The sequence below is a fragment of the Heterocephalus glaber genome, unplaced genomic scaffold, assembly GCF_053883595.1.
Source record: "Heterocephalus glaber isolate CG9 unplaced genomic scaffold, H.glaber_assembly_v1.0 deba00001472, whole genome shotgun sequence".
Classification (NCBI taxonomy): Eukaryota; Metazoa; Chordata; class Mammalia; order Rodentia; family Bathyergidae; genus Heterocephalus; species Heterocephalus glaber.
Window position 1 is genome coordinate 30,480,259 of NW_028258315.1, and position 24,388 is coordinate 30,504,646.

The following is a 24,388-nucleotide window of genomic DNA, read 5'->3' on the forward strand; positions in this document are numbered from 1 at the left end:
TTACCACATCCTTGTAAAGGGAACAATCGAAGAGGAAGAGATAACAATCATAAATATATATGCACCAAATAGCAGTGCACCCAAGTATACAAAATAAATATTAATGAACATGAAAAATCAAATAATCACTAATACAATTGTTGTGGGGCACCTCAATATCCCACTGTCACAAATAGATCAACTAGTCAAAAATATCAAATATGAAATACTAGAACTGAACCAAACTTTTGAAGAAATGGGCTTAACAGATGTCCACAGAGTGTTCTACCCCACAAAATCAGAATACACATTCTTCTCAGCTACACATGGGATGTTCTCCAAAATAGACCACATACTAGCATATAGAACATGCTTAAGTAAATGAACAGGAACTGAAGTTAACCCTTGTATATTATCAGACCATAGTGCAATGAAATTGGCGATCAGTAGCAAAAGAAACCACAAGAGCTTTACAAACACATGGAACAACCAATGGGTCACAGAGGAAATTAAAGAAGAAACTGGACAGATTATACAATTAAATTATAATCCCAATACAATATACTGGAATTTATGGGACTCAATGAAAGCAGTCCTACAAGGGAAACTCAGCAGTGAATGCCTATATTAGGAAAACAGTTCAAGCTCAAATAAACAGCCTAATGCTGAACCTCAAAGCTTCTAGAAAAAGAGGAAGACACACCTAAAGCTCATACAAGGGAAGAAATTATAAAGATCAGAACACAAATCAAAGCAATGGAAACTAAGAAATGATACAAAAAACTTCTCAATGAACCCAAGAGTTGGTTCTTCAAAAGAATAAATAAAATTGACAAAGCCCTAGCCAACTTCATCAATAAAAGGAAAGAAAAGGCTCAAATCCATGTAATTAGTAATGAAAGGGTGAAACTGCAACAGATCCAGCAGAAATCAAGAGGATCATCAATACCTACTTTGAGAACCTGTACTCTAGTAAGATGGAAAACATAGAAGAAATGGACAGATTTCTAGATACATTCCTAGATACCAAAATTGAACCAAGAAGATATAAAAATTCTGAACAACCAATATCAATATAAATTGAAAATGCAATTAAAAATTTACTAACAAAAAAAGAAAAGCCCAGGTCCCGATGGCTTTACTGCTGAATTCTACAAGAAATTTAGAGAAGAGCTAATACCATGACTTCTCAAACACTTTAATGAAACTGAAAAGGAATCAATACTCCCAAATTTGTCCCTGGAAGCAAGCATTACCTTGATTCCAAAAGCAAAGACCCAAGCAAAAAAGAACTACAGACGAATATGCCTAATGAACACGGATACAAAAATCCTCAATAACATACTGGCAAACAGAATGCAGAAGATCATCAAGAAGATCATACATGCTGACAAAGTGAGATTCATTGCAGGGATGCAAGGATGCTTCAACATACATAAATCAATAAATACAATACACTTTATTAACAGAATCAAGGACAAAAACCATAGGATCACCTCAATAAATGTACAAAAAGCATTTGACAAAATCCAACACCGATTCCATGATAAAAACCCTACTGAAAATTGGAATAGATGGTCTTTTATCTCAATCTGATAAAAGCCAACTATGAAAAACCAACAGCCAACATCATACTAAATGGTCAAAAACTGAAAGCCTTCACGCTAAAATCAGGAACACAACAAGGAAATCCACTATCACCACTGCTGTTCAATATAATTCTGGAAACATCAGCCACAGCAACTAGACAAGAGAAACAAATAAAAGGAAGAAAAATACGAAATGAAGAAGTTAAACTGTCATTATTTACAGATAACATGATACTTTATATAGAAGATCCCCAAAACTTCATCCAAAGACTTCTAGACTTAATAAACAAATTCAGTAGAATAGTTGGATACAAGATCAACACTCAAAATTCAATACCTTCTTTTTTTTTTTTTCTTAAATTCTTTTATTGGTACATTTTAGGTATACAACACAATTACACTTCTCATTGGGAACTTGTACCTTTACATGATGCATCTTGGTTCTTTTTTTTCCCCCCATTCCTAGCCCTCCCTTCACCCCTTCCACCTTTCCCTATTTACAAAGACTTTATTTCCATTTTTTCCATTTCTCAGCATTTTTCCTTTCCCTTCTTTCCTTTCCCCTGCCCCTCCCACTACCCCTACCCCTTTGGACCTTTTCTTCCTATGCTGCATTATCGATTATTCATTCTAATCATTGGTACATTTTAGGTATACAATATGATATTCATCATTGGAAATTTGCACCTTTACATAATCTCCCTTGGTTCTTATTTTTCACTCTTGCCCAGCCCTCCCTTCAACCCCTCCAGTCCTCCCTATTTACAAAGATTTTGTTCCTATTTTTCCATTTTCTCATATTAAATCCATTCCTTTCTTTCCTTTCCGCTAGCCCTCCCACTTCCTTCCCCTTTGTCCCTTTTCTTCCTATTTCACATTACCTATTATACATTTTAATCCTTATTTACACTTTCAGTTTCTCACACCAGAGAAACTATTTGGTATTTATACATGTGTGTCCTATTTATTTCACTTAAGAGTATTGCCTCAATGTGCATCCACTTAGCTATAAATGTCTCTAATTTCTCATTTTTGATGGCTGAGTAGTACTCCATTTTATTAAAAAAACACATTTTCTTTATCCAGTCTCCAGTTGATGGGCATTTGGGCTGTTTCCAAGTTTTAGCTATCACAAACTGTGCTGCTATGAACATGGGTGCACATATATCACTGTGGTATGATTCTTTTAATTCTTTGGGGAAGATCCCCAGCAGTGGAATAGCAGGGTCAAATGGAAGTTCCAGTCCTAGTTCTTTGAGGTATCTCCATACTGATTTCCACAGTGCTTGCACCAGTCTACACTCCCACCAGCAGTGGAGCAGGGTACCTCTTTCCCCACAGCCCCGCCAGCATTTGTTATTGGTTGATTTCATGATAGCAGCCATTCTTTCTTGGGTGAGGTGGAATCTCAGTGTTGTTTTCATTTGCATCTCTCGAATGACCAGTGATGTTGAACATTTTTTCATGCATTTATTTGCTATTTCTACTTCTTTGTCTGAGAAATGTCTGTTCATTTCAGATGCCCATTTTTGGATTGGGTCTTTAAATTTGGGAGGTCTGATCTTTTTAAGTTCTTTATAGATTTGAGATAGTAGACCTTTGTCTGAGGAAGAGCAGGTGAAGATTTCTTTCCCACATTGTGGGTTGTCTCTTCACACTGCTGGTGGTTTCTCTTGCTGTGCAGAAGCTTTTTAAGAAGAAGAGATCTCACTTGTTGATTGTTTGTGCTAGTTCACGAGCAACTGAGGTTTTGTTCATAAAATCTTTTCCGATACCGATGTCTTCAAGGGTTCTACCTAACCTCTGTTCCAACTGGTTCAGAGTTTCTATTTCAATATTTAGATCTTTAATCCATTTTGATTTTAGTTTAGTGCATGGTGAGAGATATAGGTCTAGTTTTAATCTTTGGCAAGTTGAAGCCCAATTTTTCCAGCACCATTTATTAAAGAGGCTATCTTTCCTCCAGTGAGGGTGTTTGGCTCCTTTATCGAAGATGAGATGGCTGAATGTGTCTGGCGTTGTTTCTGCATCTTCTAATCTGTTCCACTGGTCCTCAGGTCTGTTTCTTTGCCAGTACCATGCTGTTTTTATCACAGTAGCTTTGTAGTATAGTTTAAACTTGGGGATTGTGATACCACCTGCCAGGTCTCTATTACCTAGAATTGCTTTTGGTATTCTGGGTCTCTTCTTCCAATTAAATTTTTAGATTGTTTTCTCAAGGTCCGTGAAATATGCTGCTGGGATCTCAATTGGAATTGCATTAAATCTCTATAGCAGTTTTGGAAGTATGGCCATTTTCACTATATTAATCCTTTCTACCCAGGAGCAGGGGATGTCTGTCCATTTTCTGATATCATCTTCAATCTCTCCTTTCAGAGTGCTATAGTTTTCAGAGAAGAGGTCTTTGATTTCTTTCATTAGGTTGATTCCTAGGTATTTCAGTTTTTTGGATGCTATTGTGAAAGGAATTATTTGCCCCATTTCTCTCTCAGTGAGTCTGTCATTCGTGTAGAGGAAAGCTATTGATTTTTGTGCGTTGACCTTGTAACCAGCTACTTGACTGAATTTGGTTATTAAGTCTAGAAGACTTTTGGTGGAGTTCTTGGGGTCTTCTATATAGAGTATCATGTCATCTGCAAATAATGACAATTTGACTTCTTCATTTCCTATCTTTATTCCTTTTATTTCTTTCTCTTGTCTAATTGCCGTGTCTAATGTTTCCAGAACTATATTGAACAAGAGTGGTGATAGTGGACATCCTTGTCTTGTTCCTGATTTTAGTGTGAAGGATTTCAGTTTTTGACCATTTAGTATGTACTGGCTGTTGGTTTTTCATAGATGGCTTTTATGAGGTTTGAGGTAGAGACCATCTATTCCAATTTTTTGTAGCGTTTTTATCATAAATGCAGGTTGGATTTTGTCAAATGCTTTTTCTGTGTCTATGGAGATAATCATATGGTTTTTGTCCTTGGCTCTATTGATATAGTGTATTACACTGATTGATGTGCATATGATGAACCATCCCTGCATCCCTGGGATGAATCCCACTTAATCAGGGTGTATGATCTTCTTGATGATCTTCTGCATTCTATTTGCCAGTATCTTATTAAGGATTTCTGCATATATGTTCATTAGTGAGACTGGCCTATAGTTCTCCTTTTCAGTTGGGTCTTTCTCTGCTTTGGGGATCAAAATGATGCTTGCTTCCAGGAATGAATTTGGGAGTATTGCTTCCCTTTCAATTTCAGTGAAGAGTTTAAACAGTAGTGGCAGCAGTTCCTCTCTAAATGTCTTGTATAATTCAGCAGTGAAGCCATCAGGGACTGGGCTTTTCTTAGTTGATAAGTTTTTAATTATGTTTTCAGTTTCGTTGGTAGATATTGGGTTGTTGAGAATTTTTAGGTCTTCTTCATTCACCTTTGGTAATTCATATGTATCTAGGAATCTGTCCATTTCTTCTGTGTTGTCCATCTTATTGGCATATAGGTTCTGGAAGTAGGTATTGATGATCATCTGGATTTCTGCTAGGTGTGTTGTAATTTCACCCTTTTCATTCCTAATTGCATGGATTTGGGCCTTTTCTTTCCTTTTTCTGACAAGGTTGGCTAAGGGTTTGTCAATTTTGTTGATTCTTTCGAAGAACCAACTCTTGGCTTCATTGATTTTTTTGTATTGTTCTCTTAGTCTCCATTGAATTGATTTCTGTTCTGATCTTTATAATTTCCTCCCTTGTATGAGCTTTGGGGTTGTCCTGCTCTTCTTTTTCTAGAAGCTTGAGGTTCAGCATCAGGTTGTTTAATTGGGCTCGTTCTGTTTTCCTAATATGCATATTCACTGCTATGAATTTCCCTCGTAAGACTGCTTTCATTGTGTCCCATAGATTCTGATATGTTGTACTGTCACTGTCATTTAATTGAAGGAACTGTCTGATTTCTTCTTTCATTTCCTCTGTGACCCATTGGTTATTCAGAAGTGTGTTGTTCAATTTCCACATGTTTATGAAATTTTTCCAGTTTCTTTTGCTATGGATCTCCAATTTCATTGCACTATGGTCTGATAATATACAGGGGATAACTTCAATTCCTTTGCACTTACTTAAACATGTTCTATGTGTGAGTATGTGGTCTATTTTGAGAATGACCCATGTGCAGCTGAGAAGAATGTGTATTCTGATTTTGTGGGGTGGAAGACTTTGTAAACATCTGTTAAGTTCATTTGTTCAAGAGTTCGATTGAGTTCTAGTATTTCATTACTTATTTTTAGTCTAGTTGATCTATCTATTTGTGACAGTGGGGTGTTGAGGTCCCCCACTACAATTGTATTAGTGCATACATGACTTTTCATGTCCATTAGTATTTGTTTTATATAGTTGGGTGCACTAGTGTTTGGTGCATAGATATTTATGATTGTCATCTCTTCCTCTTGGATTGTTCCCTTTACAAGGATGTAGTGTCCTTCTTTGTCTCTCTTAATCAGTGTTGGTTTGAAATCTACTTGATCTGCAAAGAGGATAGCTACTCCTGCTTTTTTTCGGGTTCCTGTCACATGCAGTATTGTTTTCCACCCTTTAACTTTCAGTCTATGAGTTTCCTTTTGAATTAAATGTGTTTCTTGTATGCAGCATATTGTTGGATTTTTCTTCTTGGCCCATTCTGCCAGTCTATTTCTTTTGATTGGTGAATTGAGACTATTAACATTGATGGTTATAAGTGAAACGTACTGACTTGTCATTGCCATGAATTTTTCTTCTTTTGGGTTCTCCCCCTTTACATTTAATTTCTTGTCATGCCAGATGGGTTTATTCTGCTTTGCTTCCTGGGGTTGTGATCCTCAATGTTTGTTCCTAGGATATTGTGTAAAATTCTTTGGAGTGCTGGTTTGGTATTCACAAAGTTCCTAAGGTGCTCTTTGTCATGAAAGTATCTTATTTCTTCATCAATTTTGAAAGATAGTTTTGCAGGGTACATCAATCTGGGTTGGAGGCTGTTTTCTTTCAGGGCTTGGAATATGTCACTCCAAGCTCTTCTTGCCTTGATGGTTTGTGTTGAGAAGTCTGCTGTGATTCTGATGGGATTTCCTTTGTATGTGATTTGTTTCTTTTCCCTAAGCTTGTAGAATTTTGTTCTCTGTTAGGTTTCTGGAATCTTAACTATTACATGCCTATGTGTAGATTTTTTTTGATCAAGGCTATTTGGAGTCCTATATGCCTCACTTATCTGTATGTCAAGTTCTTTTCCCCTCCTTGGGAAGTTTTCTGCCATTACTTCTGTGAAGAGTTTTTTATGTCATCTCCACTCTCTCCTGTTTCTTCATTGACTCCAATCAGTCTTATGTTATTCTTCTTTGCATCATCTAGCAGCTGCTGGATTGATTTCTTGTGTTCCCTTATAATTTTGAAGCAATTTTTCTTTTCCTGGTCATTAATTGCAATCTTATCTTCTATATCTGAAATTCTGTCCTCACATTGGCTCATTCTGCTGTGTAGACTTTCAATGGAGTTTTTCATCTCCTGGAAATCTGTTTGCTTCTGTTTTATGGATTCCATTTGTTTCCTATGTTGGGATTCCATCATGTTCCTCAGTTCCTCTCTAGATTTATTAATCATGTCTTGCAGTAGGAGCATAATTTCTCCTGTTATCTGAGAAATTATTTCTGATTTCATTTTTTCCAGATCCCCTTTTGTTGCCAGTTCAGTGGCTCCAGGTGGTTGAGTATCACAGTGTTCCATCTTATTTCCCTTTGGGGTTGCTGTAGGTGATCTGGAAGTCTGGTTTTGAGACTTATTTATGTGTTTTCTCATTTCGACTGGGGGGGCAGGGGGGGTGCTGTTGGTGCTTCCGTGGCTCACCTCCTCTGAGCTGGGAGAGGTGGGACAGGGTCCGGGAGTAGCAGTCGGGAGGTGGCCCGGAAGCCCCTTCCTCTGGGCTGGGAGCAGTGGGAGGGATGATGGCCGGGAATCCCCTTCCTCTGGACCAGGAGCAGTGGGACAGACGGCGGCCCAAAAGCCCTTTCCTCTGGGCTGAGAGTGGCAGGAGGGATGGTGGCTGGGAAGCCCCTTCCTCTGGACCAGGAGCCGTGGGATGGTGGCTCAGAAGCCCCTACCTCTGGGCCGGGAGCAGTGGGAAGAGTGGTGGCCCAGAAGCCCCTTCCTCTGGGCCGGGAATGGTGGCACCTCCATACCTTCTTTTACACAGACTCACTCAGAGAGAAATTGGGGAAACAATTCCTTTCACAATAGCATCCAAAAAAGAAAACCTGAAAAAAGAAATATCTAGGAATCAGTCTACCAAAGGAAATAAAAGACCTCTACTTTGAAAACTACAGCATTCTGGGCCAGGAATTTAGCTCAGTGGTGCTGCCACCTGTCTCACATGTGCATAGTTCTGAGTTTGATCACTGGTACCACCAAAAAAACCCCCCAAACCCCCCAAAACTTAACAGGCACAAGGTCCTGAGTTCGATCCTTGGTACCAAAAAAAAAAAAAAAAAGAAAATTATGGGACTCTGCAAAAAAGAGATTGAAGAGGATATCCAAAAATGGAAAGATATCCCTTGTTCTTAGGTAGGAAGAACCAATATAGTGAAAATGGCCATACCTCCAAAACTGCTATATAGATTCAATGCAATGCCAATTGAAATTCCAACAATATATTTTATAGAACTAGAGAAAACAATCGAAAAATTCATTTGCAACAAGAAGAAACCTAGAATAGCAAAAGCAATTCTAGGCAACAAAGACAAGGCTGGGGATATCGTAATCCCCAACTTGAAAGTATACTACAAAGCTACAGTGATAAAACCAGCACGGTACTGGCAAAAGAACAGATCCAAGGATCAATGGAACAGATTAGAAGATGGAGAAACAACTCCAGACACACTCAGCCACCTCATCTTTGACAAAGGAGCCAAATACCCTCACTGGAGGAAAGATAGCCACTTTAATAAATGGTGCTGGAAAAATTGGGAGTCAACTTGCCAAAGATTAAAACTAGACCTATATCTTTCATGACACACTAAACTAAAATTGAAATGGATCAAAGATCTAAATATTAAGACAGAAACACTAACCTGACTAGAAGAGAGGTTAGGTAGAACTCCTGAAGAGATTGGCATAGGAAAAGAACAAAACCTCAGTCTCACATGAACTAGCAAAAAGAATCAACAACTGGGATCTCATCTTATTAAAAAGCTTCTGCAGGGCCTGGGCTTTAGCTCAGTGAGGCTGCAGCCTGCCTCACAAGTGCAAGGTCCTGAGTTCAATCCCTGGTACCAAAAGACAAAGCAAAACAAAAACAAAAAGCTTCTGCATAGCAAGAGAAACCACCAACATAGTGAAAAGACAACCCACAATGTGAGAAAATTTTTTACCAGCTGTTCCTCAAAGGTCTACTATCTAGAATATATAAATTTTAAAAATCAGACCTCCCAAATTTAAAGACCCAATCCAAAAATGAGCATCTGAAATGAACAGATATTTCTCAGACAAAGGAGTAGAAATAGCAAATAAACATATGAAGAAATGTTCAATATCACTGGTCATTTGAGAACTGCAGATGAAAACAACGTTGAGATTAAACTTCACTCCAAAAAGAATGGCTGCTATTAAGAAATCAACCAATAACAAATGCTGGCAGTGCTGTGAGGAAAAACGAACCCTTCTCCATTGTTGGTGGGAGTATAGCCTGGTGCAACCACTGTGGAAATCAATATGGAGACACCTCAAAAAGCTAGGATTAGAGAGGTCCCATTTGACTCAGATATTCCCCTACTAGGTATGTTCCTGAAAGAATTAAAAACATCATACCACAGTGATATGTGCACACATGTTTATAGTGGCACAGTTTGTAATAGCTAAAACTTGGAAGCAGCCCAAATGCCATCAACTGGAGACTGGATAAAGAAGATGTGTTTTTTCTTTTTATATATAAAATGGAGTACTACTCAGCTACAAAGAAAGATAAACTAGAGACATTTATAGCTAAATGGATGCACCTTGAGGCCATGCTCTTAAGTAAAATAAATAGGACATACACATGTAAATACTGAATTGTTTCTCTGGTGTGAGAAACTGAAAGTGTAAATGAAGACCAAAAAGTATAATAGATATTTTGAAACAGGGAGAAAATGTATGCACAAAGGGAAATGGAAATTAGGGAGGGGGGTGGGAAAGGAAAGAAGGGAAAGAAAAAATGAAAAAAGAAGGAAAAAATGGAAACAAGGCTTATATAAATATGGAGGGCTGGAGGAGTTAAAAGGAGGGAAGGGGAATGGAAAAAATAAGAACCAAGATATATCATGTACAGGTACAAATTCCCAATGATGAATGTGATAATAATGTATACCTAAAATGTACCAAGTAACTTAATAAAAAAATACTAAGTTTTTTCTAATATCTCATTTTAACACCCTCTGATCATTTATTGAATATAGTTTCTGGGTGTCTTAGTTACTTTTCTCACTGCTGAGACAAAATACGCAACACCCAAAGTTAAAGAGAGAAAGATTTATTTTGCTCATAGTCTGTTGAGGTTTTAGTGCATAATTGGCTGGCTCCAAGGTAGAGGGGCAACAGTTCGTGGCAGACAGAAGGTACCAAAGCAAGAAGGGACCTTAACAGAGTCTTTCTGCCTCTTTTATCTTATCTATATTACTGAGAGTGGGTAGCACTCACACCCTTAATCCTAGTGCCCTCGAGCCTAGCATTGCACCTTGAATCAATCTCAGCATCACAAACTCTAGATTCAGCCACCTCTGAAAAAGCTCCACCTATGATCACATGAGGCTTTGGGGGGACATCTAGACACAAGCCATGACACTAAGACTATAAAAAATGTTACTAGGGATTGGTGGGAAAAACTCCTTATGTTAAGTCTTTAACAAATTGAGGCTGAGGTAGGATTCCTTGAATCCATGAATTTGAGACTGGCCTGGGCAACACTGCAAGACCCAGTCTCAACAAAATAACACAAAACTAATTTAAGGAATTGAACTATGAAATACAAATTCTTAGAAAATAATAAAATGCTCAAGTGTATACAATTAAAATTTCAATGAAAGTTCTCAGAAGGAAGAATTCTGAGTGGACTAGAGAAAAGAAGAAAGACTGAAGTAGCTGCACAGTAATCCAGGTCTGGAGACAAGTGGGCAAGAATGGGCACATGGATGGAGAAGAGGGTGGGCATTACATGTGAGGCAACATGGCAATAGGAACACACAGGATGAGAAGAGGTTGTAAGAGACAATGATGACACTATCTTGCAAAGACAAAGGCTATAGACCAGAGAATTCACCAGAACTGAGCTGAAACAAGAGATAAGCTGCCCGGGCTTGAAGACCGAAGCCAACTACAAATGGAGGTCAGCTTGTAAGCAGTTATGCAAAGCTATAAAGATCTCCATGAATGACCGTGTAATAATCTCTAGCACATAGTGTTAAGTGAAGAAAGCAAGGGGTAGCTATAGCAGTGACAGCAGCAGGAGGTAGCCCAAGAGTGGAGCACTGTCTAAAGAGGAGTAGAATCTTGGGCTCAGCCTCTCCCTGTTGGAAGACTTGCCCTTCTGCTGTGAGAAGTGGTGGGTCAGGAACCATGCATGGCCAGTTGAAAACTCCTGCTAAGGACACTCAGTACTCTGGCAGTTGGCTGAATTTGAATCAATAATGTGCCATGAACTCTCTTGTGAGGTTACTCTTATTTGCAAGACTGAAAATTCTGGGCCTACAGGGATATTTTTTCAGCTTCCAGGACAGTATATATTTCTATCAGCTCTTTTCAGTTGCTGCGCAGGTTGGTGAAATGAGCTTTGTAAGAGCAGAAATTTGTAGAAATTCTGAATTACGTCTATAGTTCTAAAATTGTCTGTGATAGAACAGATTTAGCTGATGAGTTAATTAAATCAGGGAAGTTATTAAAAGTAAAACTTATAGCAGAGCTTGTGTCTGTTGACACAGATTAAAAGCATCTCAGGTACAGCTCAAGACAGTAATACTGAAACCTTACTTCTTGGTTCTACTGACAAAAACCTTGTACTATAATAATCAAAAGATGAAGCCTAAGGTAATGGGCCACTATAATGCCTATTAGAGTCTTTTTTCATTATCTGCTGAAGATTATGAAATAAAAAGATCATTATTACTGAGTTAGATGATGATGATGATGATGTCCTTTTCTGCTCTGTGATTTTGCTTGCAAAGAAGACTTAGCTGAGTAACAATGTAGTGACACAGGTCCAACATAACTCAGGCCCTGTTGCTATTTCACATGTTGCACCTTTTACTAGCATGAGTTCTTCCCCTTTAACAAATATCTCACCTATTTAGAAACTTCCCACTCCCATCAATCAGACAAAGAAAAGCCAGAAACAAAGAAGCAACAAATTTCTGGTGCCTTCAGCTCCAATACATCTGGCTCTTCAACATCATTTTGTCAAATCAGACACCACTCACTACATCACCAAATGTCAATTCTTCACTTCTAAATCATATGTCTTCAATCAAATCACTTGTACAGAATCAGCAGATAACAAACAATATTGTGTTAACAGGAAACGATGAAGAAGAGAAGAAAATTATAGATGATGATGATAACACTATTAGCTCGTCTAGACTCGGCAGTCAGCAATACATCTTTGGTCCCACAGGGTGACACCTCCCAAAATGCTACTTTTGATAGACTGATGATATAGAAGATACAGATTCATACACTTTCTAATTCTTTAAAAATTTCAGATATAATTACTAGAAACTCTAATGATCCAAGCTTAGAATCAAAACATCCAATGGAAGGCTAGAAAATCAATATTTTAGATATAGCTACTGAACTGAAGGCTTGTTTATGTAAATATTGGGGAAAGTACTTATGACATAGTGATCTCTGTCAATAATCACCCTGATGAAGGGAAAGCCAGTCTTGAGAGTGTTACCAAAAATGTTTAGCAGTGAGTTCACAAGCAAATGTATGAAAGTAAAGCATGATGATCAGTATGAGTTAATAGTTGATGGAAGAGTCTATTATATCTGCATTGTATGCAAAAGGTTTTATGTCTGACAAGTTTGAAGAGACCTTTTAAAATTAATTCTTGGAAGAAGTATCCATACCAGTACTGTAAAGGTATTTCTTCTTGCAGAATATCACACAAATCATGAAGCTCATCATATTGGGGGTAAAAATATCAATGTTTGGCCTGTGGCAAATCTTTCTTCAACTATCAATTTATGCCTTTACACATAAAGTCTGTTAATACTTAAGATCCTTCTGGGGACTTGAAGCTTTATCATTTACATCCACAGAAGTCTTTACAAATCAGAGTGTACTTCTCTGATAGTTCAAGCACAATGTCTGTAATGGATAATGGTTTTGGGTACAGCACTGATGCTGGAAAAGAGCCTCTAATAGGAACTACATTTACTCCTCAGAATAAGCCAATGACCTGGGAAGATATTTTTATTCAGCAGGAAAATGAGTTAATTTTTAAATAGAGGGTAAAAGATGGCAGTACTGAGTTTGAATTTATAATGCGAGAATCTTACTAAACTTTAAAATATCAGAAAGTTTTCATTTAGATTAAGGGGCAGAGACTTCAGAAGACCTGTAAAACAAATTAATGTGAAAACAAGTTAATCTGATCTGCCACATCATCTGAAGGTAGTCTAGTTGGATTATTTGTTAAGACCTTTCAGAAGGAAAATTTTAGGAAAATTTGAGTAGAAGTTGAGGCCCCTTCCATATCTTTCTATATAGTTAGCTTCAGCTCATTTAAAAGAGGCAAAAGTAAAAAGCTCACAGTTTTCTCAATAGAATTTGAAAGTCTGACCTTTGAAAATAACTGCAGTTACTAGTATACTTAGTACTTTTTTTTTTTTTTTGTACCGGGGATCAAACTTGGGACCTTGCGCTTGCAAGGCAGGCAGTGGAACCACTGAGCTAAATCCCCGGCCCCTTAGTATATTTTTTAATGTTCCCTTTCCATGTTCATACTTTACTGCTGAGGCCAGGGATTTAGCTCAGTGGTGCTGCTGCCTGCCTCGCAAGCACAAGGACCCAAGTTCGATTTCCGGTACCAAAAAAAAAATGTCTTCCTTCCATACTTTACTGCTGAGTTCTCAGTTTCCTTAAAATTGAGGCTATAAATGTATACTGTGTCTTGTACATGGCACTAAAAGTTAAGAAGAACTTCTAACATTGTTCTAGACAATTTCAGAATAAGTCTTCACTTGGTTGTGTATTCTGCTAGTGGAAACAGATAGCAACCTATTGCCTCCTTTGTTCAATGAAAACAGGCATGAAGACAAGTCTCTCATAAAGAAAATTACATAGTTTTCACCTAGTTAGAATTAGTAGTTGCTTTTGGTGGTTAGGCCACCATATACCTTTGCAATGTGGTTTTTGTGGGCAAAAAACTAGTGGAAAAACTAATCTATAAAGAAGATAGGAGGAGAAGAAAACTGTCACACATATTTTTCTTAATGATATCTATGAGAGATTCAGGGAACTCACTGTTGTGTACCTCCTATTGAAAAATGGAACTTGGAAACTATTATCAATACCTGCTAATACTATTAGGTTAAAGACAGAGCAAATTTCAGAATGGATTGATCAGGTTGATATCACCTTTGAAAAGCAGGGTACCTAGACATTCCATGTCTTCTATTATGATGCAAGAGAAAATACAAAGTACTTCCACTAAAGCATCCTCCTAAGAAGAATCCACATAAACATATAAAACCAAGAACTGGAATCTAAGACACAAGGATACAATATGTCAAATCTGAATGTTGAAAACTCTACAGATCAAATGACCTTAGTTCATTAATAAGTAAATGATAGTGGAAAAAAAAAGGGTCATAGAGGAGAAACGCTATGGATTAAAAATATTTGAGACATACCAAACAAATGCAGTATGTGGACTTTGTTTGGATGCAGTGTCAATAATACTAACTATAAGACAATTATTAGAATACTGGGAAGATTTCAATACTGACTTGGTATATTAGGTGATCACAAAGAATTACAGTTACAATTAAGAGTGGGAAGTTAATTAAGAGTGGGAAGTTAAAAAGAGTGGGAAGTTAAATGAGTTCTAAAGTATTTATATGTGAAATGATTTATTACCTGAGATTTACTTCAAAATACTACAAAGAAAAATTAAAACTGGGTAATGGTCATGTGAGGCCCTTTTTTTTGGTACCGGCGATTGAACTTGGGTCCTTATGCTTGTGAGGTAAGCGGTGGAACCAGTGAGCTAAATCCCCGGCCTGTGAGGCCCTTTTTTGATTCTCTCAGTTTTAAGTATGTTTAAAAATTTCCATAATAAGCTTTAAAATAATCAAGAACAGTAATTTGGTGTGGAGGTAGAAAGAAGGTTATTACAGTGATCCAAGGGTAAGGAGCAGAGTCTGGACTAGTGTGCCGAGAAATGGATGGACTGGAAAGGACACTGGGAATAACTGGCCATGGTGATGAAATAGATGTGAGAGAGAAGAAAAAGTTTGAAAGGCCAGTGTTTGAAATTGAAATCAATGGTGATAACATTAAAAGAGGCAGAGCAGATAAGAAGGGAAGCAGGCATGGAGGAAAGAGGATTGTTAACACCAGAGTTGGATGTGATTAATGGCAACTCTGCTAAGTATAAAGGAAAAAAAACACACTTGAAATTCTCCACTGAAGGAAAGTATGGGGCTATTTGAAACTATACACTTCTGCCTTGGGGAAAGAAAGACAGTGTCCTCAGTACACTTAAAAAGAGTACCTGAAAATATTATTTCAAGATAGTTTTGATTCCTTATATGAGTTTTTCAGGTATTAAAAGGGATGCCTGTCCTTTTAAATGTATAATCTATTACTTTCCTTATTAAGGCACAATTTACATACAATAAAACATATTTAGTGTTTGTTTTTATGAGTTTTGATAACTGTGTACACCCATGTAACTGGCACCCTAAACAAGATAATTTCCTGTTTGTTCCTTTTTCATTGTTGCATAACAGTCTATTGCATAAATATATCACAGTTCATTTGTACTCTCTCTTGTTGATAGGTATTTACATTATTTTCAGTTATTGGCCATTATGAAAAAAGTTGCCAATGGATATTCTTGTATAAATCTTTTTTTTTTTTTTGGTACTGGGGATTGAACTTGGGACCTTGCACTTTCGAGGCAGGCAGCGGAACCACTGAGCTAAATGCCCAGCCCTTGTATAAGTCTTTTTATGGTCTTGCAGAAGTCTTAATTTATTTTAGGTAAATATCTAGAAATAGTAGAATATGGTCACAAGGTAAGTACATCTTTAATTTAATTTATTTTTTTGGTACCGGGGATGGAACTCGGGACCTTGCACTTGTGAGGCAGGCAGCAGAACCACTGGGCTAAATCTCCGGCTATATATCTTTATTTTTTAATTTTTTTGGTACCAGGGATCGAACTCAGGTCCTTGTGCTTGCGCAGCAGGCGGCAAAACCACTGAGCTAAATCCCCGGCCCTACACTTCCTAATTTAAGCACTGGAAAGATTGGGGAGGGGACAGAAATCAAACCAAGCCTGGATAAAAGCATCTAAAGAGAAAGATCTCAAATACAATTTGTTTGGTAAGAAAAATTACACTCATGATATTAGCCATGAAAATACAGTTTAATTCAGTTGTTTTGAAAGACTTCATATTTTACTAAAAGATACTTACTTGCAGGGATTGGCTAAGACAGTCTCGCAGTATTTCCTGATGATTAGGTTCACACAGTATTTCAAATATTTCCTTTCTCTCTTGTACAGTGTGGGCTGGTGACAAAATATGTACAAGTAGTCTCCCAAGTTGCATTCGAAATGTTTCCTTACAAGACCAAAGAATTTTAGTCCACTGCTGCTTAGAACCACTGGTTTTACTTGAACCCTTAAATTAAAATAGGAGTGAATTAGGATTAGATTTAAGCAATAATATACCAACCTCACACAGTTCCAAAGAAGACAATAAAATGTTTCACTGTAGATTTAATATTCAAAGGTAGAAATTAAAAGTTAGAAAGATACACACATATACACATACATACATACATACAAATGGGAGTCTAAAAGAGATGGATGTGCAACATTCATAACAGCATTACTCAAAATAGCTGAAATAAATAATTCAAATGTTTATTAATGGATGCACTTATAAACAAAATGTAGATATATATGTACAATGGAATATTATCCAGCCTTTTAAAAAGAAACCAAGTTTTGATACATGCTTTACAACACGGATGAACCTTGAAAACATTATGTTAAATGAAATAAGCCAAACACAAAAGGACAGATATCATATGATTCCACTTATCTGAGGTATCTAAAATAGGTTCATAGAAACAAAGTAGAACAATGATTACTGGGTTTGGATAATGGGAGCTATTGTTTAACAGGGACAGAGTTTCAGTTTGGGGTAATAAAAAAAATTCTAGAAATGGATGATGGCAATAGTTGTACAATATCAATGTACTTAATGCCACTGAATTATACACTTACAATAGTTAAAGTGGTAAATTTTATGTTATATATATTTCACCACAATTTTAAAAAGAGAAAGACAGATGAAAAAGTTAAAGTTCTAAGGCATTTAAAAATTATCAACAGCTTAGAAACTGTAAATTAAAAATCAAAACAAAACAATAAGAGAACAATGGCAGATAAACCCACATTGATTTTGCCACATAAAGGAGAAAGGATTCACAATAAAGACTTCAACTAGTATTACAATATTGAGTATAACGGTCACAAAACCAAGTTAACCATCAAGTTTCCCTAATTTAGCTAGTTAACAAGAACTAACTGTGGTTCTACTTACACTATCTTGATCCTGATCAAAATACCTGTCTTGGGATTAAAACTGGAAGTGTACATTGATGGTGGAAATGTACTATTCCGAGTTTGGGAATGAGTTTCCAATTACTCCTAGTCCCAAGGGCCCTGGGTGAGTTATTCAATTCTAAGTCAATCCAGTTTGTTTTGCTGCTCAGAGATGGGCAAGAAAATCTAGTTTAGATTTAGAGATTGGCAGTCATTTATGAGTTCTGGTAAAATTAGATTGGGCTTTGGTATCTATGGAGTAAATGGACTGATTTTACCTCACGGTCAACTCTAAGTGACCCATAGAAACTCAAGTGAGGTGATGATAAATGGAGCCTGACATCTGTCAGAATTCTCTGTATCATTCTAAAGGTGTTAGATACATTTAGTTAAAAATTAAACTTCATAATTCAGAAACTCAAGAGTATAACTATAAACAAAGTCCTTTCAGAAATAGGCTGTTAATTTAAAGTCTCAGAGTAATCAGCAAAGCCCTCTTTCTTTTTAATGCTAATTTTCCTAGACAACAAAATTTGAAAATGGCTTTCAAGAGTCAGACTTCAAAGTCTATGGTGCATGAAACAAGTTATTTTGGAATTAGCAATATATATTAACTCTACTATTAAAAATTCAAGTTGCGGGCTGGGGATTTAGCTCAGTGGTTTTGCTGCCTGCTGCACAAGCACAAGGACCCGAGTTCAATCCCTGGTACCAAAAAAGAAAAAAGAAAAAGAAAAATTCAAGTTGCCCGAGTTTCAGAAAGCTCTCTGAAACAGCACAAAGAAATGATTTTGGAAACATGAAGTACAGACACATAAAACTCTATTCCTTTTGAATTATTTCTCATGTTATTAGTTTACTTACAATACACACTTTGAATCCTTCTATCAGATATTTGAACATTTCTTTCTGAAATGGATTAAAAACAGAAGGCTGTTTGTGATGAATATTTTCCTCAGAAATTTCAGTCTGGAACACTGAGGTCTTGCTTTGAGTTGTATTTTCTGGAGTTCCCAAAATGTCAATAATGTCTGAATTAAACTCTTTAAATTAAGAAAAGAATAAAAATTGGTCAAATCACTGATACATAATCATTACAAAAGGTAATGATGCTGACAAAAATATGTAATTGCTAACTCATTTATCACCATATATATGTAGTAGGTGTGCTATAGAAAGTACAACAGAGAAAGTGAAGTCACCTAAACAATGTAGAAATTTTAAAATATATGCTATGAAATGTAAAGATTTAGCTTACTAATGAGAGGAGTTAATCAGCAAAATTGTTAAAACATAAAATTCTTGTACAAATCAAACATAAAGACCACATAATATATACATTAGATAGATCTCAGAGTTCTTTCATGCATGTGCTATCCAATTAAAAGCTGTACATGTGATAATCATGGTTCAGTTTCAGAGTTTAGACTGGGAGCCTGCTGTTCCAAATGAAAATTAATAAAACCCCAAGGACAGCGATGGCAAACCTTTTAGAGCTTTCAATGATAACAAACAGCCCACTGTGGCACATGTGCCAAAGGCTCACCACCACTGTCCTTGGGTTTTTCATGTTTTCTAGTGACTAACAATTACTGTTTTCTTTTTCTTGCCTTCCTGTGGGTTACCTAAATATTTTTTTAGAATCCCACTTTGTGGGGCCGGGGTTAGCTCAGTGGTTCGGGTGCCTGCCTCACAACCACAAGGTCCTGTGTTCGATCCCCAGTACCAAAAAAAAAAAAAAAAGTAAATAAACAAATAATTTAAAAAAAAAAGAATCCCATTTTGCTTACCTGCAGTGGTTTAAATTTCTTTTGACTTTACAGGGGCATAACTGACAAACAGAAGTTCTATGTTACATATATTTAAAGTGTAAAATTAAAAAAATAAAGTGTACAACTTGATGTTTTGATATGCATATACAAATGACCACTATAACAAAGCGAGTTAAGACATTTACCATCTTATATAGTTACTTTTGTGTGTGGTGTGAACATTACGGTGCTTTTGAGTAGCTTTTGTTGTTGTTTTTTGGTACCGGGGATCGAACTCAGGACCTTGTGCTTGTGAGGCAGCCGGCGGCATCACTGAGCTAAATCCCTGGCCCTTGAGTAGCTTTTTTATTGGTTATTCTAAGTATTACTTACACTGACCACTGGGGAAATGCAAATTACAGACACAGTGAGACATTATACATCTATCAGAATGGCCAAAATAAAAAATAGCAACAAATTCAAATAGTGATGCAATACAAAGAAACTTTGATTAATCATACACTGTTGGTGGGAATGCACAACTATACGGCCACTGTTAAGGTTTAGATATAAAATTTCCCCTCAAAATCTCATGTGCTCAAAAATGGGGCTTATAGGGCCGGGGATGTAGCTCAGTGGTGCCACCACCTGCCTCACAAGCACAAGGTCCTGAGTTTGATCACCGGTACAAAAAAAACAAAGAAAAAAAGGTGGGGCTTTTAGAAGGTAACTGGATCACGGGGGTGCTATCCTCCTTGGTGGATTAATCCACTGATGAGAGTTCATAGCTAAATATGCTATTAGGAGATGAGGCCAGGTCAAAAGAGGTGAATCATAGAGCGTGCGACCTCGAAGGATACACTCTTGTCCCTATCTCCTCTGTCTTTTTCCTGGCTGCCATGGCCTGGCAGCTTCCTTCCATCATGGTGTTTCTGCCTTGGAGCCAGACAACCATGGACTGAATTCTCTGAAACTGTGAGCCAAAAACTTCTCCCCCTAAGTTGTATTTGTCAAGTATTTTGTCTCAGTGATAGGAAATGTGAGTAATACAACAACTCTGGAAAACTGTGGTACTTTCTTAAAACACTAAATTAATTACTATATGACCCAGGAATTGTACCCCTGGGCATTTATCCCAGAAAAATAAGACTTATGTTTACATAAAACCTGTATATGAACGTTGATAGAAGTTTTATTTGTAATAATTCCAAAGTGGAAAAAACCTAGATGCCCTTCACAGATTAATGGTTAAACAAACTGTGGTACGTCCATATGAAATACTAAAAATACAGGAATGGGGGCTGCTACTGATACATGCAAGAAAACCTGAAAGGCTACATGCTATATGATTCTATTTACAGTGGTACCTATTTACAGTGGAACCAAACAGTTTGGTTCACAGAAGTGTTTGGCAAAATTTTGTTTTTGTTTGCAAACTGCATCAGATAACAAACATGACCATGGCCATCTTTCCCACACAAACACGAACGTGGCCATCTCTTCCAAAATTGTAGAACAAATTAAGTTCATGAACTGAGGTACCACTGTATAGTATATGGAATTCCTGAAATGACAAAAACAGAAATGGATGACAGAGTAGAGGTTTCCAGGAGCTAAAAAGAAATGGAGTGGGAGCAAAGGGGGTATAGTGACAAAAGAAAAACTAGAGGAATCCTTGTAGGGATGGAAACATCTTATTTCTTGACTATATTCATGTCATTATGTTGATAATAACACTATACTATAATTTTGCAAGATTCACAGGAAAACTGGGTAAAAGGCACAAAGGATCTTTACATTATGTTTCAACAACTGCATGTGAATCTATATGTAAAAGAAAAAGGTAAAAATATTGGAGATACTATATTGTTTTAAAAATCAAAGGTCTATCTATACTAGCATTTAATACATTAAAAAGTAGATTTTTATTCACAACCATCAGTTCCAAATAAGAAATTCTTTTAATAATGTGGATATTAAGAACAGATAAATAATACTGTTTAAAATTTTGAAACCTAATCTATTCCCTCTGAAGTGACTTTTCTTTTAGTTCAAAGTCTGAGTAAGAACAACTTAATTCTACTGTCCTACCTTGATAAATAATCCTGTTGACTGCCAAGACTGTGAGCCTCTGCAATCTCTGTGTAAGCTCTGCATCAGTGGCCTGGCTGGGGTTCTCCTGGCTCATTCTCCTCTGCATCATGGTGTGGAGTTCATCACTGGCCACTGAACGCATTTTCATCATAAGAGATTCAGTTTGGACCAGGGAAAATTTTCGAGGACCTTCAAGTATATAAATTAAAATGTCCAATGCCAGTGTTAGTGATCAAGAAATCTATGTTTACTGAAAATTTTTGATTATTAGACTATGAAAAGAAGAACTTAATTACTGCAAAGTTAATTTACACAAAGGGAAGAAAATGATTAAGAGAAAGTGATGTTTCTCCCTCTTCAAAGAAGTGCAACAGTATTTTAGGTTTCAAAGTCTGAAATAAGTGTTAATGTCAGTGACATTGCTTAGTGAGAGGGATATCATTTGTCAAAGTTGAAGTTTTTTGAAAAATTCAAAGTATTAGATTGTTTTGATAAAATATTTTCAAATACTGTTTCACTTCCTTATATCCCAAAATCATCAAGAGAGTTTTAAAGCAATTGTGTCTTAGTAAGAACACTGCTATTTCTGGATAAGTACTGTCGAATTTTATAAATTAGTTACAAAAACTGTATATAGTGACAAAGTAGGACCCTGTCAGTAAAAGAGATCAGAAAGGTGAATATCATTCCAGTGATTTGCTTTTAAAATGATTTGGAGCACATGGATCATTTCAAATTCAGAGCTACAAAAGCCATTTCCTGAGAAACATTTCTTCTGATTGGACAGGTACGAGTGGTGTTCCTGTGTCATTACTACACCTGCTCCAGAAGGTACCACACAGGTAGAGCATCCAGGAGAAAACTGGGGGGAGGAGTCTTCATTTAGCGGACTGAAGGACAAGGGCATTGGAAGTTGACCATAGGAACGAAAATGACGTCTTGGTAGGTGAGGAATAACAGAACCCTTCATTGGAATTGAACCTTTGTTTGATATATGAAAACATATATCAATTTTTATAAATAATTGCTATAAGCTTATACATGACATTTATACCAGGTTTTCACAAGATATTTAAAATTTTTAGGTGATCAGTATTCTTTATTAATACATTTTGGTGTGCAGAGTCACTTTGGAGGCCAAAAAGAAACAAAGAAAAAAATTTTTACCCTGGATATATTCAAGATTAATGCTGCCAGACAATGTCCTTAGTTTAGGCAGATTCTTCTTGAAGTCTGTATCTCTGAGAACTTTCATGTTCTGTAAGCAGCTGATAAATCATAATCTAGAGGGATGGCAATATATTGAATGAAGGAAATGTTAAAGTCTTCTTTAGTACTTCATGCTGGAAAAAATGCAAGGGTATTCCAGCACTTATGCTGTGAAGACATACAGAGCAGGTTCACTTGTTCTTTCTTTCTTTCTTTTTTTTGAGACAGGGCCTCACTATGTAGTTCAGGCTGGCCTTGAACTCTAGGTGATCCTCCTGCCTCAGCCTCCAAGTTCTGGGATTACAGGCATATGCCCAGCCAGAACTGGTTCGTTCTAAGCCTCAGTTTTCTCATATATAAGATCTGAGTTAGAAAATAAAACCGAGCTCATCTCATGGGTAGGTATTTATTACTATCTGACATTACCTTCAATATATTTGTTTATATCTGTATTGGTCATTTCCTCTAGTACAAGTCCCACAAGGACAGATGAAGTAGTAAGTAGCACATGGGTGGTGCTCAATAATTCTTTTATGGCTGAATGAATGAATCAAGGTTATTTTACAAATTAAATAAATAATGGATGTAAAACATAACGCCTGTCTCATTCTTACAAAGAATAAAAAAGTTAATGTTCAGTATTATTTTATTGGTTAAAACATATCTATCAGGCCGGGGATTTAGCTCAGTGGTGCCATTGCCTGCCTTGCAGCACAAGGTGATCCCCTGTACCAAAAAAACAAAAAACATATCTATCTTTACAAAGGACAATTTACCTAGGTATACAGAATACACTTTAAATAACACCATAATGCTTAATTCTTCTACCTTTATGTGCTAAAGGTGATGTGTAAAGTTTTTCACATTGACAGGCAGAGGAATATGCTATCCTGTTTATAATAGGAAAAGTAAATTAGAAAAACCCTTTGTTTATTGGTAAAGTTGGGGAAGAATAAGATACAATACAATAGATTATGCATTTATTAAAATAAATAATATATTTATTAATATGGAAAGAAGTCTCAAGTATAATGATTAGAAATAGAAATCATTTTGAAAACAGTAGGTAGAGCATGTACCATTTAGAAAATTAGATATCTTTCCCTTATTTGTATGAAAAACAAAATATGGAGGCTAAGGAATAAATCAGGGCTCTGTTCAAGCAGAAAGGAACTCAGACCTTTGAGTGGAAGAATGGTGCACATGCACTAAGTTCTAAGAACATTAATCTGGCAATAAAATTGTGTCCAATTCCTCCAAGAGTCTAAAACCTAGACATGATCAGAGTGCTTCTGGAAAAATGCTGTTCTTCACAAAGTCATTCTGGGGCTCATGGTCTGAGTAAAAGTCTGTCCCCTGTTAGAGGGGGGCAAGCCCTAGGCCCTGGCAATCCCCACATCCTCTATTGGAGGAGTGGGCTGTGGCAATGGGCTTGGAGGTGTAAGACATCTTGGTAGTTTTCAACAAATGCTAAATAAGTTTATTTAGGAAAAAACCTCTTCTAAACATTTATCAGCAATGAGGATAGTTTTAAGTCTTTTAAGTAACAATTCATTATCTAACTGATGGAAATGACAGAAGTAGAAATCCCTGTAAGTCACTTTGGAATTGTGAACAGCTGGGGCCAGGGATTTAGCTCAGTGGTTCTGCCACCTGCCTTGCAAGCGCAAGGTCCCGAGTTTGATCTCCAGCACCAAAAAAAAAAAAAAAAAAAAAAAAAAAAAAGAATTGTGAACAGCTGGAGTTAAATAGATTTTCATAGCCATACTGCTCAGAAGCACAGAAGTCTTGGTATTCTATCTTTTGTACCTAAAGTGTACAAAGCCAATATACTTGTGACAGTAACTTACAACTAATAGTGAAAATAAAAAAGTCTTCCCCAAATATATTTGTAAAGAAGAAAACATGAAAGTAATTATAAAGGAACAATTTAACATGAAGTGGTATTTTGCAA

General features: G+C 36.6%; 1 protein-coding gene and 1 pseudogene across 12 annotated transcripts in view; one reads left to right on the plus strand and one right to left on the minus strand.

Annotated features, from left to right (window-relative positions):
- The window catches only part of Lyst (lysosomal trafficking regulator), a 286,606-nt gene that overhangs the window by 71,914 nt on the left and 190,304 nt on the right, over nucleotides 1-24,388 (minus strand). For 10 of the 12 annotated variants that reach the window (XM_087181914.1, XM_087181913.1, XM_087181912.1 and 7 more), the window contains 4 exons: nucleotides 22,045-22,206; nucleotides 21,223-21,414; nucleotides 18,245-18,423; nucleotides 16,242-16,448 (listed from right to left, as the gene is read on the minus strand). In XM_087181914.1, the coding sequence (XP_087038040.1) occupies nucleotides 16,242-16,448; nucleotides 18,245-18,423; nucleotides 21,223-21,414; nucleotides 22,045-22,206 (740 nt within the window). The remainder of the gene's footprint in view (nucleotides 1-16,241; nucleotides 16,449-18,244; nucleotides 18,424-21,222; nucleotides 21,415-22,044; nucleotides 22,207-24,388) is intronic. The other 2 variants (XM_087181917.1, XM_087181918.1) reach the window with 1 other exon arrangement.
- LOC106010193 (transcriptional regulator Kaiso-like) lies at nucleotides 11,155-13,097 on the plus strand (annotated as a pseudogene).